This window comes from Planococcus citri, chromosome 1 (genome assembly GCF_950023065.1).
Source record: "Planococcus citri chromosome 1, ihPlaCitr1.1, whole genome shotgun sequence".
In the NCBI taxonomy this organism is placed as follows: domain Eukaryota; kingdom Metazoa; phylum Arthropoda; class Insecta; order Hemiptera; family Pseudococcidae; genus Planococcus; species Planococcus citri.
The window spans coordinates 50,915,457-50,930,067 of NC_088677.1; the positions used below are offsets into that span (position 1 = coordinate 50,915,457).

The 14,611-nt window shown below is 43.4% G+C and overlaps 1 protein-coding gene across 2 annotated transcripts; it reads left to right on the plus strand.

Annotated features, from left to right (window-relative positions):
* Nucleotides 1-4,476: 4,476 nt before the first annotated feature.
* Nucleotides 4,477-9,063, plus strand: LOC135832535 (uncharacterized). 2 transcript variants are annotated; one of them, XM_065345839.1, is made up of 5 exons: nucleotides 4,477-4,534; nucleotides 4,680-4,771; nucleotides 4,860-5,692; nucleotides 5,765-6,046; nucleotides 6,218-9,063. In XM_065345839.1, the coding sequence occupies exons 2-5, from the start codon at nucleotides 4,701-4,703 to the stop codon at nucleotides 8,503-8,505; spliced, it is 3,474 nt and encodes a 1,157-aa protein (XP_065201911.1). In that variant the 5' UTR covers nucleotides 4,477-4,534; nucleotides 4,680-4,700; the 3' UTR covers nucleotides 8,506-9,063. The 2 variants fall into 2 exon arrangements, with proteins under 2 accessions (XP_065201911.1, XP_065201910.1); XM_065345838.1 differs by having other exon boundaries at nucleotides 4,860-6,046.
* Nucleotides 9,064-14,611: the final 5,548 nt, after the last annotated feature.

Sequence of the window (14,611 nt, forward strand, 5' to 3'; positions counted from 1 at the left end):
TGTACCATTTATATGGGGCACCGCTCAAGAAGAGGCGGTAGACAAATTAACTGAGGAGTTTACCAAAGAATTTGAGCTTATGTCACCGGTAGATGGAGAAGACATGTATTTGGACACAGTCTCCACTGAGCATTCGATCAATGGTGTTTTGTACCAAAACATCAAAGGAGAAGATAAAATTGTAATGTTTGTGAGTAGCGCGTTTAAACAACATCAACAAAATTACACGTTAATTGAGCGCGAAATGTATGCTTTGGTTCGAGTAATAAATAAGCTGCAGTTGTGGCTTCATGGGAGACGCATCCATGTGAGAGGAGACCTCCAGTCAGTCGTGCACAAGTTTACAACTCTGGCTAAGGTGCATAGAAAAGCGGCTGGCTGGATAACAGAGTTGAATTGTTACGATCTCACGTACAATTTGAAACACAAAGTACGTGGTCAATGGTATGGAATTCAGGCGCCTGAGTTGACAATTTACGATACAAATTGGTCCAACATGATACCGTTAAACGTATCATTTGTAGAGTTGGTCAAAGATGAGATCTTGGATCACTTGAGACGCTTGGACATCTTCCAGAGTCGTGATAGGATGTGTACAAAGATTGTGCGCAAACTGAACGCTCTTGAGCTTGATATGACTGCAAAGCAGTTAGAGTCTAAGAGAAGAATTCAGGCGAAGTATGCAGTGATCAAAGAGAAAGACAAAGAGTTGCTCTACAGAAAGTTCAAAGATGGCTCGAGAATTCCAGTAATGCCTGATGAGTTATTCAGGGATACCATTGTATACCTGCATGAGATGTATGGTCATATTGGAGCTCACAAATTGGAGGCAGTATTTAAGAGACTTTATTACTCGCCGAATATTGTAAAAACTACACGGATTATCACAAGTGAGTGTATTACTTGTCGAAAAACCAAAGGCTATAGCGAGAAGAAGCGCTTGCAATTTTCTCAAATTGAGGCGTTCAACATAGCGGATGTCATTTCGGCAGACCTATGTGGACCAATCGCGAATGAGCAAGGAGAACCAAAATACATGTTTGTAGCTAAGTGCGTTTTTACTGGGAAAGTTTGGATAATTCCATTGGAGTCGATTCCAGCTGAGACAGTTGTGCACGCTATGGAGTTAGTACTAGAAGATATCGAGAAGCTCGGTCATAAAGTTCGTAAAGTGATCACGGACAATGGCACTCAGTTTAGAAGCGAAAGCTGGAATGAGATGCTCAAAGCTAATGGCGTAAAAGTAGGCCATACGACGACGTACAATCCGCAGTCATCACTGGTTGAGCGCATGATGCGCATAATTGGTGATAGACTGCGAGCAAAATTGAACAATGAGCCGGAGAATGATGAGTATACTCACCATGGTTGGCACGTGCATGTCAAGAAAATTGAGTCGGAGATAAACAATACCCCTACTGAGTATGGCATAAAACCGAATGTGGTATGGGGCATCGAAGATGAGTTTTCTGCCAACATGCCAACCAAATTGGCTAAGTTAAATTCGAAGTACCTGCTCAAGAAGCTGCAGCAGGATATGTTAGAAAAAAATCCTAAATCTGTGAGTAGCGAGACGCTCATGGAGAAACCCATTGAGCTCTCAAACCTGATAAGAGACGAAGATGGTTATTATTGGGCTGCTGTCGATGGAGCTTGCTCTAATAATGGCTCCAGTGATGCCATCGCAGGTATAGGGGTGGCTTGGACTCCTAATGGAGAGTTCAACATTTCTGAGAGGATCGACCACCCTAGGTACCGAAATACCAACAATTTAGCTGAGGCGGTAGCTCTGAGTAAAGCCATGAAGGTGTTGCTTAAGTTAGGTGCGAGACGCGCGAAAATTTTTTCTGATTCGTGCTATTTAACAACCGCGATAAATTATAACGTTGAGAAGTGGAAAATCAACAGCTGGAAGAATGCGAGTCGAAAACCAGTTGTGCACCGCGAAATTTTTCAAGAAATTTTAGAATTGAAAGAAAAATTTGAGAAGTTTGAATTAAAGCACACCCCCGCGAGAAGCTTTGATCGTAATAACCATGCAGCTGATAAGCTTGCACGTAAGGCAGTGTATACCCAAGAATTAGTAGACCTACGAGTTGATGAAATGACTGAGCAGCAGGCGTTAATTTCGTACATTAGGGAGAGAAGGAAGCTACAGAGATCTAGAGACGAAGTAGCATTTTACAAACTTAAGGGTGACCCCATTTGTTACGAGGAGGGGGAACTAGTTATGCTCACAGAGCACCGGCAGAGCTCCTACGACAAAGGGGTCTCGAAAAAGCTGTTTCCCAAGCGTTTTGGACCATACATGGTCATGAAACACGTTGGCGATAACGCGTACCGAGTGAGAAGCATCGCTAATGAGTCTGATGAGCAAATTGTAAATGCCAGACAAATGACGATCTATCTGAGTTTAGAACAACAAGAGAAGCTCAAAAATGACCCTAAGTTACAGTCAAAAACCGATACTAGACCCCTAATTGAGAAAATAAGAGAGAAAGTAACGCCGAAAGAAATTGAGAAGTCAGAAATTGAGGAAGAGGTCGAAGAAGAGGTCACTGACCTTAAAATACATGATCAAATCGCGGAAAGAGCAGCCAGCCTACTGGCTAGAGAAATGCGTAAGAAAGAACTCGAAGAAGTTGAGAAAAATAAAAGTAAGAAACTACAGGAATTTCAGAGACTCAAAAAACACGCGAGACGCAAGTTGGATGATAAAGAGAATGAAAAAATCGAAAACTGTATAAAAAAAGCTGTAAATTTGAGTAAAAAAGCTGGAGAAATTATTGAAAATGCGAAAAAGAAAGATAAAGAGAGAAAACGTACAAAAATTTTAAAGCCAGGTGAGACGCCACCAGGATCAGCTGATCCTGACTACGTACCTCCAACGAGTATGAAAAGGCGAAAAAAGAAAACAGCCAATTTTATTGCGTTAGAGAAGTTGGAATCTCACCATAGAATAAATTTCGTCGAGTTGTACTTAAATTACGATGATATTGCGAGGTAGAGTCGTTGATTGAGTAGCTGGAGTTCCAGACATTGCTCTGCAGTGTCAAAATCTGTAAATTTTTTTTTTACCTGTAAATAATTTATTTTATTCAAAAAATTACTCGTGGAAATATTTTGATCGGTTTTATTATATGAGAATTGGGCTAACGAAAGCGAGAGTGTTTTTACCCGAGCAGCCTACGAGCTATAGGAAAAGAGTACTGTAAGCGAGTAGGCGGGGGGTGGTTAGACACGCAATACAACGAGAACGAAGCGAGAACGGCTCTCTGCACCGCGTGGTTACGAGCAGCAGACATTTATGTGTACTAGCGAGTAGGCGCTGGGTAGAGGTAAACCGAACGCAACGAGAACGAAAAGGAACAGCTCCCCTCGTACCATTGCAACGAAGCAAAGAGTCGTTTTGCGTGTAAGCGAGTAGGCGGGGAGTGGTTACGAGCCGAATACAACGAGCCGGTTGCATTGTAACAGGCAACCAACTGATAAGAAAAATATTTCGATCGAATGAAAAGGCAGATGGTTTGGCTATTGTGTTTTGCGTTGAGTTGTGAAATATGTCGAAATATGCTTGATTGTTGAAATGTGAATTTTTTTCGTGATTTTTTGGCAATTATTACGGTAAATTGCGATCGGTGGTGAATAAAAAGTAATTTTTCGTGTTCGTGATCGTATTTGAGGTTCGATTAAGGTAAGAAATTTTGAATTACGGTGATTTTTCGCGAAATGAGCAGCTTCGTGCATGTTTGGTGTTGGAAAATTTTGTAGCAGAAATATTCTTGCCGAATTCTGAGTAAGTTCAATTTAAAATAATATTAATACGCGATTTTCTATGTTCATAGCCGAGAAGTATTGTGTTTCGTACATCTGGAGTGCGTAGTTAGCCGAAAAACGTGGAAATTTCAAAAATCGAGAAGCTCTCGTCGCGTGTGCATGGTAGGTTGAAATAACGTAACCACGTGTGTAAATAATAAGCTCGGTGCTCGTGAATTGTAATGTAATGTATTTTTTGCGTAGCTAAAAGAACAAAACGAGCAGCAACGTGGTGAAAGCTGAGGTTGGAAATTCCTTTGAGTTGCTAGAAAGCTTTTCTCGACTAGTAATTGCGATTTTGATTGGACGAAGCTTTTATTGGAAAGGTAAGAGAAGTGATTGAGTAGCTTTTTAACAATAATACGTTACCATAAATGTGCATGTTGAGTAGCGAGGTGTAATACGAGAGAGATTGGTGTTAATTTCATTTGGTCACCTGTTTCAGCTGATTATTGGACGGAGTGTTATTTTTTGATCGTTTGATGAGAATTATTGACGCTGAAAAAAAAAGGTGAGTAGAACTTAGCATAAGCCAATGTGTTTCGTGGCACGTCGAGTAGCTTTTTGAGTAAATTACGCTACCTTTTGTGTACTCATGTTGAAAGTAAACTGCTCAGGTAGTAACTTGTCTCGATTGCCTGTTTCAGCTGAAGTATTCGACGTTGTAATTGAAGTTGATTCGTGTGACGAAGATTTTTTTTTTGACGCTGAAAAATAGGTGAGTTGAGTTGGAATATTACGAGCACGATACTTGGAATTATGAGTAGCGTAGTAGATGTATACATGTGCTAATTTTCGAGTAGCTAACTTGATGTATTTTTTGTGAGAAGAAAACTTACCTGTACTTGTTCAATTGTTCGCAGCTATATTTTTGACTTGAGAAGATGGCAACAAAGGACGATAAAACTGAGCAGCCTAATTGGGATGATAGCGACGAAAGTACCGATTCTGGAAGGTAAAAATCTTGAATAGCTGTAAAATGAAGTAAAATTACACGAGTAAGAATTGAGTAGTAAAAATCGAACATTTTGCGTTATGTTTAGCGGGTCGGAGTCGGAGGCCACTCACTATAGAATTTTCCGATGCCAGTTGTGTGGCAAGCCTATAGGTGAGGGACCTAAGAAGAAGAAGACCAGCACGACGGCGTATGCGGCTACCTGTGGCCACCAAGTTCATAAAAAATGTGTCGAGAAGAAGAATACGCCAGTGCCAGGTGATTGCGTCGTGGCTGGATGTCGGAAAAAAGGAAAGTTAGATCCAGAGACGTGGAGGAAGCTACGCGGAGGAACGACTGAGATCTCGAAATGGGACGCAGAAGAAAAAGATTCGTTGCGAGAGAAGTTGGTCAACGAGATACGGCAAAATACGTCGCTGATTGAAAGAAACGAAGAGCTGCTGCGTTCATTAAGCGAGTCACCGCGCGCGGAAGCCGAACAAATCAGAACCGAGCTAAATTGCGCGAAAACTGAGATCGAGCAGCTCAGGTTGGAACTTGCTGAAGTACAGCAGAGAGCCGCGACGTTAGAACAGAATGCCGCTCTGTTACTCGCGAATGAAGGTCCCAGGGTGTGGTCAGTCGAAGAACTCTCCGAGGAAGCTTTTGCAGCCGAAGTTGAAAGACGGGGTTTCGAGACGTCATTAGTTAGAATAAACCGAGAAGAACGCGACCGGCGCTACCGGCAATTTACGGAAAAAATCGAAGAAAATAACATGAACTTCGACGAGGCGCTGCAAGCGATAGACCGACAAAGAGTATTCACGCAGGTCGACAGTGCACGGATGATGGTTTTGATCGACATCGATAGAGAGGCGCTGGATAGAGAAGTGAGATTATCCGAAGTATTGGATGGTATCAGCGTTTTACCGTCGTTAGCAGGTACGAATTTGAGTAACGCTGAATCGCAAATAGTGAGTAGCCGGTATGTGACGCTGGGGATTTCTTTTTTAGGTATCGAGTATCCGACGATGCAAAGGATGATTGAACTCAACAGACGTCTCGAGCAGCTCGAGATAAGTTACGACGACGTGTTCGACGTGGTCAACGACGAAGCTGAGCGAGCGCATCTGGAAGCCAGAAAGTCGCTGAAAAAGAAAGAAACTACGAAACCGGCGGCGAAAGCGGTAGTCGAGAAGCCTCAAAAGACCGAAGAGAAACCATCGATGTCGAAAGAGAAGCGGTCTTCGGTCCCGAACACACCAGACGTAAACCTGGACGGAATCGAGACGGACGGTAAGAGTAACGACGGTGAAAGCCCTCAATTTGACGATGAGCGTGCGAAAAGAGAGTCACGTAAAAGAACGAGTACAGAGTCGTCTAAAGAGAGCTCTTCGCCAAAAAGCCCTAAGCTAGAGGATGTTATACCGGATTCGGTTATTTATGCTTCGCTAAAAATTTGTTTAGAAAGAGCAGCGCGAGGTGACCTTGAAGAAAGAATTCAGAGGATACTCGACTCGCGTAGCGAAACAGCAGCGGTAAAGACTGAGACGGCCCAGGATTCCGAAAACGTAGTCAAAAAATCGGTACTCGAGGCGCGGGTGAAAGATCAAGAGTGCACGCCAAATACGACGCAGCAACCACAGCCGCGGTACGCCACGCCGAATACACCTGCGTCCGATTCAGCGAGTCGATCACAGCGTAGTACAAGTGAGTCACGGAGGCGCGATACGAGCACGGGTGATTCCTCGTCCAAAAAGACAGATGTATCGAGTAGCTCGCGTGGATCAAGAGTAAGCGGCGTCGAGTCGATCGAAAAGAAGCGGTCGTCGTCGAGTAGCTCGTCCAGCGATTCGGACTCAGGTTCGTCCGAGTCAACACCGCCGAAGAAGTCTAAAAAATCGAAATTGTCAAGAAAGCGAGCAGCGACAAAACGCAAGTCAACATCGAAGAGTAAAGCGCCACCGAAGAAGAAAAAAGTTACGGCGACAAAAAAGAAACCGGCGACGAAACATAAACCGGCGACGACGAAACCGGCGGTCAAGCGTAAACTACCAGTAGCGAAAGACGAGAAGCCGGAAATGCCGCCTGAAGGAGTGAAAACTCGTAGCCAGACGCGAAGCGAGTCGAAATTGGTGGAGGAAGGTGAAGTTACCCAGTCGAGTCAAGAGACGCTCGAGCTTGCAGCAAATGCGAGTGAGTTTGAGGAGCAGCCTGAATCGAGACCACCACTACCGAACGTACCGGCACCTGAGCAGCCGCCGCCCCCGAGCCCAGAGCGAGTTCTCCAAGACCAGCAGCCTGGTCTAGCGCAGTTAACACCATGCGAACGGGCGCAGCGCGCCTTTCAAGAACGAGAGCGCGAGTTTAGACGAAACATGGAAATAGCGTTGCGACATCACGATCGAGAAGCCGCTAGAGTACGTGAAGGAAGAATGGATCTCGGACCGATAGAAGATTATTTCGAGCCGCTGGAAAATTGCCCGCCGCCACCAGCGCCAGTATGGCTGATGGCCGAGTTTCGGTACGAGCCGCGCGGCGAGAGATACGTTCGAGGTATGTTTTTCCCGGTCACGCGCGACACGATTCAACAGTCGATGCAGAGCCGAGGAATTTTGATCAACAATGATTTAACCGTACGAGACGACTTGTATTATCAGAGAGACGGCGGTGCTTGGATTTTGGGTCGCGTATACCGTGGAGGCGCTACGTATTACGTAATAAACTCGTTCGTCGTCATCGGAGACGCTCTCGCGCATGCGGTGGTAAGTGAGGTGATCTACCAAAACGTAGCGGCGAGAAGAGCTTGGAGCGTACATCCGCTTGCGGGCTCGCGAATCCCGACTACCACCATGTGCAGAAACTTACGGAGTTTGATCCAACGGGCACCGCAGCGAGTAGTCATGTCAGCAGGACAGTTTTGTATGGAGTCGCAAACGTTCGAAATCGTAACCGAGAGAATCCTCGAATTGTGGCGCGCGCTGCATCGGCGGGGCACGCGACACATCTTGATGGTGCCTCCGCTGACGTGGCCGCACTGTCCGGAAATACGTGTCCGGTTGCGGGATTTCCTACGGCAGGGACCGACGAGAGCGGAGTTCGATGGCAGATACGTATATATGGAGGCATTAGAAGAAACGATCGAGAGATGTCCTCCAGCGACGTTCCGGGGTGAGACGCCGTATCTAAACGAGCACCAAGCGTCGGAGGCCTTAGTGAGGATATTTGAATATGCAACGGTCGAGCGGAGATGGGGATACGGTCAGTTTCCGCGGGAGCAGGCTCCGCCGCGTCCGGTGGAGCAGCTCCAAGCAAACCAACTTCAACGAATCGAGGAGATGTTGAGGCAAGACCGTGCAGCCTTGGCAGAATACGAAAGAAGGAACGTACGCGAAAGGCTGGAGAGAGAGGTGCACGAACGAGAGCTTATCGAAAGAGTGCAGCGCCAGATGAGACATCTTCCTGGCATCGATCGTCAGTTACTGCCCGAGCGAGCCGCGCAGTTGGTCAACGAGGCGAATCGACAGATGCCTGAGCCGCCGAAGCAGCCGCAAGCTGGACCGAGTCGCCAGCAGCCGGCGCAAGAAGGAAGACAGTTACAGGTGGCTATACCACGAGCACCTGGATTGGCCGGATTTGGACGAGGTCGCAGCAGGCTGGCGGAGAGACGCGAGCGAATGCGGTTGGAGGCGCAGGAAGAAAGACAAAACCCTCAGAACGAACAGAACCAGAATGATGGCAGAGAAGCACGCTAAAATGCGGTGAAAATTTTTCGAAGAGTCGCCTCTGTCTATTTAGTTTTGTTTTCTCGATGTAAAATTTGTCTCACGCGTGATTCGTCGCAGTATTACGAGTAGTGAACGAAAGTAGTTCCAAAAATTGTAAATTTTTTTTCCTCTGATGTTGTATTTTTATTTTTCTCGATCGTGGTCTCAATTTTTTTTATTGTTGTTTATTTTCTGATGTAATTTGTTACGAGTAAGCTCCTCGAGGAAAAGAGAATTTTTCGAGTAGAGCAGTTTTGTTTGTATTTTTTTTATATACTATTGTTTTGTTGTTTTTTTTTGTTTTTACCATTTGCCAAATTAAAAGATGAAGTTTTGTTTATTGAATTTTGAGGCGTGCTAATAAGTAGAGTATGCCGAAATGTAAATAAGTGTGAATTTTTGTGTGGATTTGTGCAGGCAAATGAGTAGCAATGTTTTTGTGAATTGTTTTTTGGAATTAATTAAGATCATTGAGTAGCCAAATATACGAGGCGAAATTAGTTACTTTATGTGATAAAAAAAAAAAAAAATAAAAATAAAAGCTTACGTGTTGAGGTGAACTGTTTTTATTTCGCGAATATACCACTTGAGAACTTGAGTATTGAAGTACGAATCTTGAGTAGCTCAGAACAGCTGAGAGATACCTATGAAAAGAAAAACGAAATTACAAAGTACAAAGTTTTTCTCTAATTTGAGTAAAAAAGAGTAAAAAAGTCGTAGCAGTCTGCCGCTACGTAAGAGCCGCATTTTTGTGCCAGAAACATTGAGGGCTCTTGAACTACTCGCACCCTCGCTTCGCTCCTGTGCTTCGCCTGTATTTGGGGGGGACGTTGTCCCCCCCTACACCCCCCTTGGGCTTCGCCCAATTACCTCCTGCTGATGTCTTTTTCTCGTGTTCTGCGCTTCGCTTGAACTACTCGCACCTTCGCTTCGCTCATGTGCTTCACCTGTGTTTGGGGGGACTTCATCTCCCCTGCAGCCCCTTGGGCTTTGCCCAATTACGTCCTACAAACATCTTATTTTCATGTTCTGCGCTTCTCTTGAGCTACTCGCACCCTCGCTTCGCTCCTGTGCTTCGCCTACCTTTGGGGGGACATTGTCCCCCCTGCACCCCCATGGGCTTTGCCCAAATTACTCCTTTCGCAATTTCTTTCTTATGTCAGCGGGGGGACTCTGTCCCCCCTGCACCCCCCTTGGGCTTCGCCCAACTCCCTCCTTCCACGATTTCTTTCTTATGTTAGCGGGGGGACTCTGTCCCCCCTGCACCCCCCTTGGGCTTCGCCCAACTCCCTCCTTCCGCGATTTCTTTCTTATGTTAGCGGGGGGACTCTGTCACCCCTGCACCCCCCTTGGGCTTCGCCCAACTCCCTCCTTCCGCGATTTCTTTCTTATGTTAGCGGGGGGACTCTGCCCCCCTGCACCCCCCTTGGGCTTCGCCCAACTCCCTCCTTCCGCTGTTCCCTTCCTATATTCGCGGGGGGACTCCGTCCCCCCTGCACCCCCCTCGGGCTTCGCCCAACTCTCTTCTTCCTCCTTCAAAAAGTGTGGTGACAAACCTGTCTTGACCCTGAAACAGGTCAAATGGGGGTGGAAGGTTGAAACTGGCAAAAGGCACTTCGGGTACACCCTCCAACTGTACTGTGAAAATTTGAGCCCTCTAGGTCAATTTGGTGGGGCTATAGGCTTTCCTAAACGTCAAAAAAACATGTTTGACCCTAGAAAGAGGTCAAATAAGGTTGGAAGGTTGAAATCTGCAAAAGGCACTTCCGATACATCCCCCCAATGTACTGTGAAAATTTGGACCCTCTAGGTCAATTTGGAGGGACTGTAGGTTTGGCTAAATGTCGAAATTTTCAAAAAACACGTAAAATGGATGCAAAAATCCACTTTTTTGACCCTGGAGAGGGGTTAAATGGGGTTGGAAAGTTGAAACCTGCAAAAGGCACTTCGGGTACACCCTCCCAATATACTGTGAAAATTTGGACCCTCTAGGTCAATTTGGAGGGGCTGTAGGTCTGGCTAAACGACAAAAAACACGCAAAAATCCACTTTTTTGACCCTGGAGAGGGGTCAAATGGGGTTGGAAGGTTGAAACCTGCAAAAGGCACTTCGGGTACACCCTCCCAATGTACTGTGAAAATTTGGACCCTGTAGGTGAATTTGGAGGGGCTGTAGGCTTGGCTAAATGTCAAAATTTTCAAAAAACACGTAAAATCGATGAAAAAATCCACTTTTTTGACCCTGGAGAGGGGTCAAATGGGGTTGGAAGGTTGAAACCTGCAAAAGGCACTTCGGGTACACCCTCCCAATGTACTGTGGAAATTTGGACCCTCTAGGTCAATTTGGAGGGGCTGTAGGTCTGGCTAAACGTAAAAAAACACGCAAAAATCCACTTTTTTGGCCTTGGAGAGGGGTCAAATGAGGTTGGTAGGTTGAATCCTGCAAAAAGCATTCAAGGGGCATCCTCTTATTGTATGCTGAAAATTTGGACCCCCTAGCTCAATTTTAGGGGTGAGGGGGTCAAAAATAGGGGTAAAATGTGGTTTTTCCCAACCAAAATGGGGTGGGGATGACCTAGGAAGCTGAAATTTGGATATGTTGATCACAATGGAAGTACTGACCTATGGTATGATTTTGGACCTTTTTCGTTCATTTGGGGCCTTTTTATGCCCCTCCAAAAAAATGACCTTTCTGTAATTTTCAACTTTGACCCTTGAAACTTCGGGGGTCAATTCTAGGTCCTAAATGAACCCCATTTCCCAAGTTTGACCTTATTTGATCAATTAGAACAGGTTCCAGGTCATAAAATGTAAAAATTCAAGTTTCGGTGAAACTTATATCTATATAAATATATATCTATATATATATATAAAAACTGACACACCGGGAATCGTCTAGTTTGAGCTCAAAACGTCGAGAACTATCAAAATTTTTGACCCCCGACCTTTTTATCCAAAGTTGGGCCTACCGCAATAGCCATCATTTTTTACAAAAATTTGGCTAAAAATATTACGTCCCGTGATAGGTATCGATGAGCAGCTTCAAGTAATCGTATGAGTAACTGGAAGTAATCACGTGAGTAGCTGGAATTGAGACGTTTAAACTGGTCCAGACGTGTTGAGTGCCAGCACCTGTGAAAAGAATGAAGAGTTAGCATTCTGAGGTAAATTATGAGTAGAAATATGAGTAGTTACCTGAGTCTGGTTCCAGTGAGAGGAATTCCAGCGAGAATCTGAAACATAAAGAACAAAAGAGCAAGATTAGTGAGAAGCTCACCTGAGTAGTAACACAGGTTCCAGTTCAGATCAGTGAAGCGCTCCAGGGCTCCAGTCAAGATCCAGTCCAAGGATGATGGTAAAATTAAGATTAGCATAGTAATGTAATTAGATTATGATTTCATGTAAACATGTGTAGATATGTTAATCTTAAGTTCGCGTATTGTTACAAGATTCTGCACGAGTAGCCGGATAGGGTCTGATAGGGTCTTAGGACGAGTAGGCCACATCTGTACTACGAGGCGGGGCAGGGGGAGCCCAAGTACTCTACGAGACGCTGAGTAGGCCTCTTTAGGCTGCGTATCCAGACGGGCCCCCGAGCTATACCCAGCCGGGGCATTATGTAGAGGGTACTTGGGACTCCATGTTACCACTCTACAGTGGTAATTTGATGCCCAGGCAGGCGGCAACACTGCAACCGGTACAGCGCCATCTGGTGTACTGGTTCAGTGGAGACGACGGCCGAGATTGCCGTAGCGAGCCGCCTTGCAGTTTCCTTTTATCTTCTTATGAGTAGTAATGAGCTTTTAACGCTGGCTCATGCCATCTCTGTATAGGAAACGCCTCTTTAAACAGCAGAATCTTGCAAGTTATTGCACTGTATTAGTATTAGTCGTAGCAACGCTAGTGCATTTGTACATCAAATAAGAGACACGAATATATCCGTTTATCTGTATGTGAGTGTTGATTATTGATTTACGACGAGTTGTGGAGAGTAGTAGTTGGGTAGACTGAGATAGGTATTTATACCTTGTGGGTTCAGTGTTCTATACGAACTGGGTTGTTTTAGGGTTAAGGTACCAGGTGGCATAAGTAAGACTTTTCCCCTGAACCATAAGAACCCCCTGTTTTACCCTAACAATTGTTATAGACAAGCAATTTTATGACCCTTTAAAAAAGGAAGCAAAAGCAATAATTAGGTTAAGAACAGCTTATGTTTATCTCACTGAATTAAAGTGAGTGTGTCACCCCTCCCCTCCCCTCCCCATCACCCTAGAAAAATTGACGAAAGACTTTTTTGGAATTTTTTCAAAAATGTAATATTACCTGCCTTTGGAAAAGTAGGTAGGTGCATTCATTGAATGAACATTTAGGCCTAAATATTCAATCAATTTTTTTTTATAATGAATTGTGTTTTCTATTTTTAACAAGGGACAATCAGCAAATTTTTATATCCAACAAATCCAAATCGAAAGAGAATGCAAAAAAACCCCCATCAACCAAAATTTCAGGTGCTGAAGTTCATTTTTGAAAATTGAGAAAATTTTTAAACACTGAATTAGATCAAAAAAGACGAAAAAATTCGACATTTTACTGAAGCGTAAACTTTGAATTTGGTGATTATCCTATTTTATCCCACATCCAAGTTCCCTCACTTTAAATTGGTTATAAGAATAGTTTTAAGCCGTTTTTAAAAGTTTTGGAGCCCCCAGCGACATATTGGAAATTCATTTCTCAAAAAATTTTTCCAAAAAATTGTCTTGGTGCAATTTTAATTTTTTTCACCTTTTTGGCTGAAATTATGAATTGATTTTTAAAAATTTCCCAAAGTTCCAAAAATTAACTTTTCCGCTTGAAATTTTGGCTATACTAGGTAGGTACTTCATTGGAAATTTTCGAATGGTCTTTCCATAAAGCTTTGTCCAGTCCAAAAATTTCCTGCTACTTGGGATGTACCTACTACCTACCTACCTACCTACCTACCTACCTACCTTCTTCTTAAGGAGTAGAGTGTATCAAATAAAATGGAAGAACGCTTCTGTATTTAAATTTTTCAGCAAAACAAAAATAAGCATCGAATTAGAACACTAGAAAATTTTATGGCGTTTTTTTTTTCGAAAAATCATTAGATAAGGGTAAAACTTTAAAAAATGTTGAAAAAGTACCCAAGCATTTTTAAAAATTAAAAAGTTGATGAAAACTGTTTCGTACTTGATAAAATACAAATAGGTACAATTACCTACATATAAGTAGGTACAGACTATTTCAAGGTAGAAAATGGAACTTTCCACATAGAAGCTATGCAACACTCACTTAAATACGAGTACTATACGTCGGTATGTTTGCCTAATCTTTAGTTCACAGGGGCAAATTTTCTGTTCATTCTAAAAAATGTTATTTCTAGTTTTCACCCAATTTCTAATCTTGAATTGTTGAAATTATTTCCAGAATTTGGGTGGAGCATGATCACATTGTTGGGTGAACAAGGATTTCTGTAGCAAGTCAATTGGAAAACTTTCTACAAAAAAGCTCTCTTGTAAAATTTCTCTAAATGTCATAATTTTGGACTTCTAGAAAATTCGCTTTCGGAAAAAATGGCGCACCAGCATACCCCCTGTTATAGTGCCCTAATAAAAACTGGCTGTTCTATAACAGCTTCGAGTAATTTCAGCTAGTAATACCGCAACCCAAACTACATCGAAGTTGATTGATTTGTCGACGCTAGCAGAATTCTGAAGTATTCAAAGTTTATTAAATTTTATTATAGATAGGTAACGCTAAAGTAGAGCTAGAAAATAGCACATAAAAACGTCTTCTTTATAGTTCCAGCATAATTTCAAAATTAAAGGAGCTATGATCAGTTGAAATTTTCCAAGTGCTCTGGTGACTTCAATTTCGGAAATTAGCAATATTAGAATAGGAATTCCAAAGTCTAATAAATTTGGTTATGCGCATGTTTTTTTTTTGTAAAGTAGTAAAATTGAAGACGCAATAGCACTTTAAACATTTCCATTCATGATTGTTCTTAATTTTAAAGTAGCAAAAGACCCTTTTGGTTCTTTTATTTCTAAACTTTCATAAGATGACGTACCTAGGTA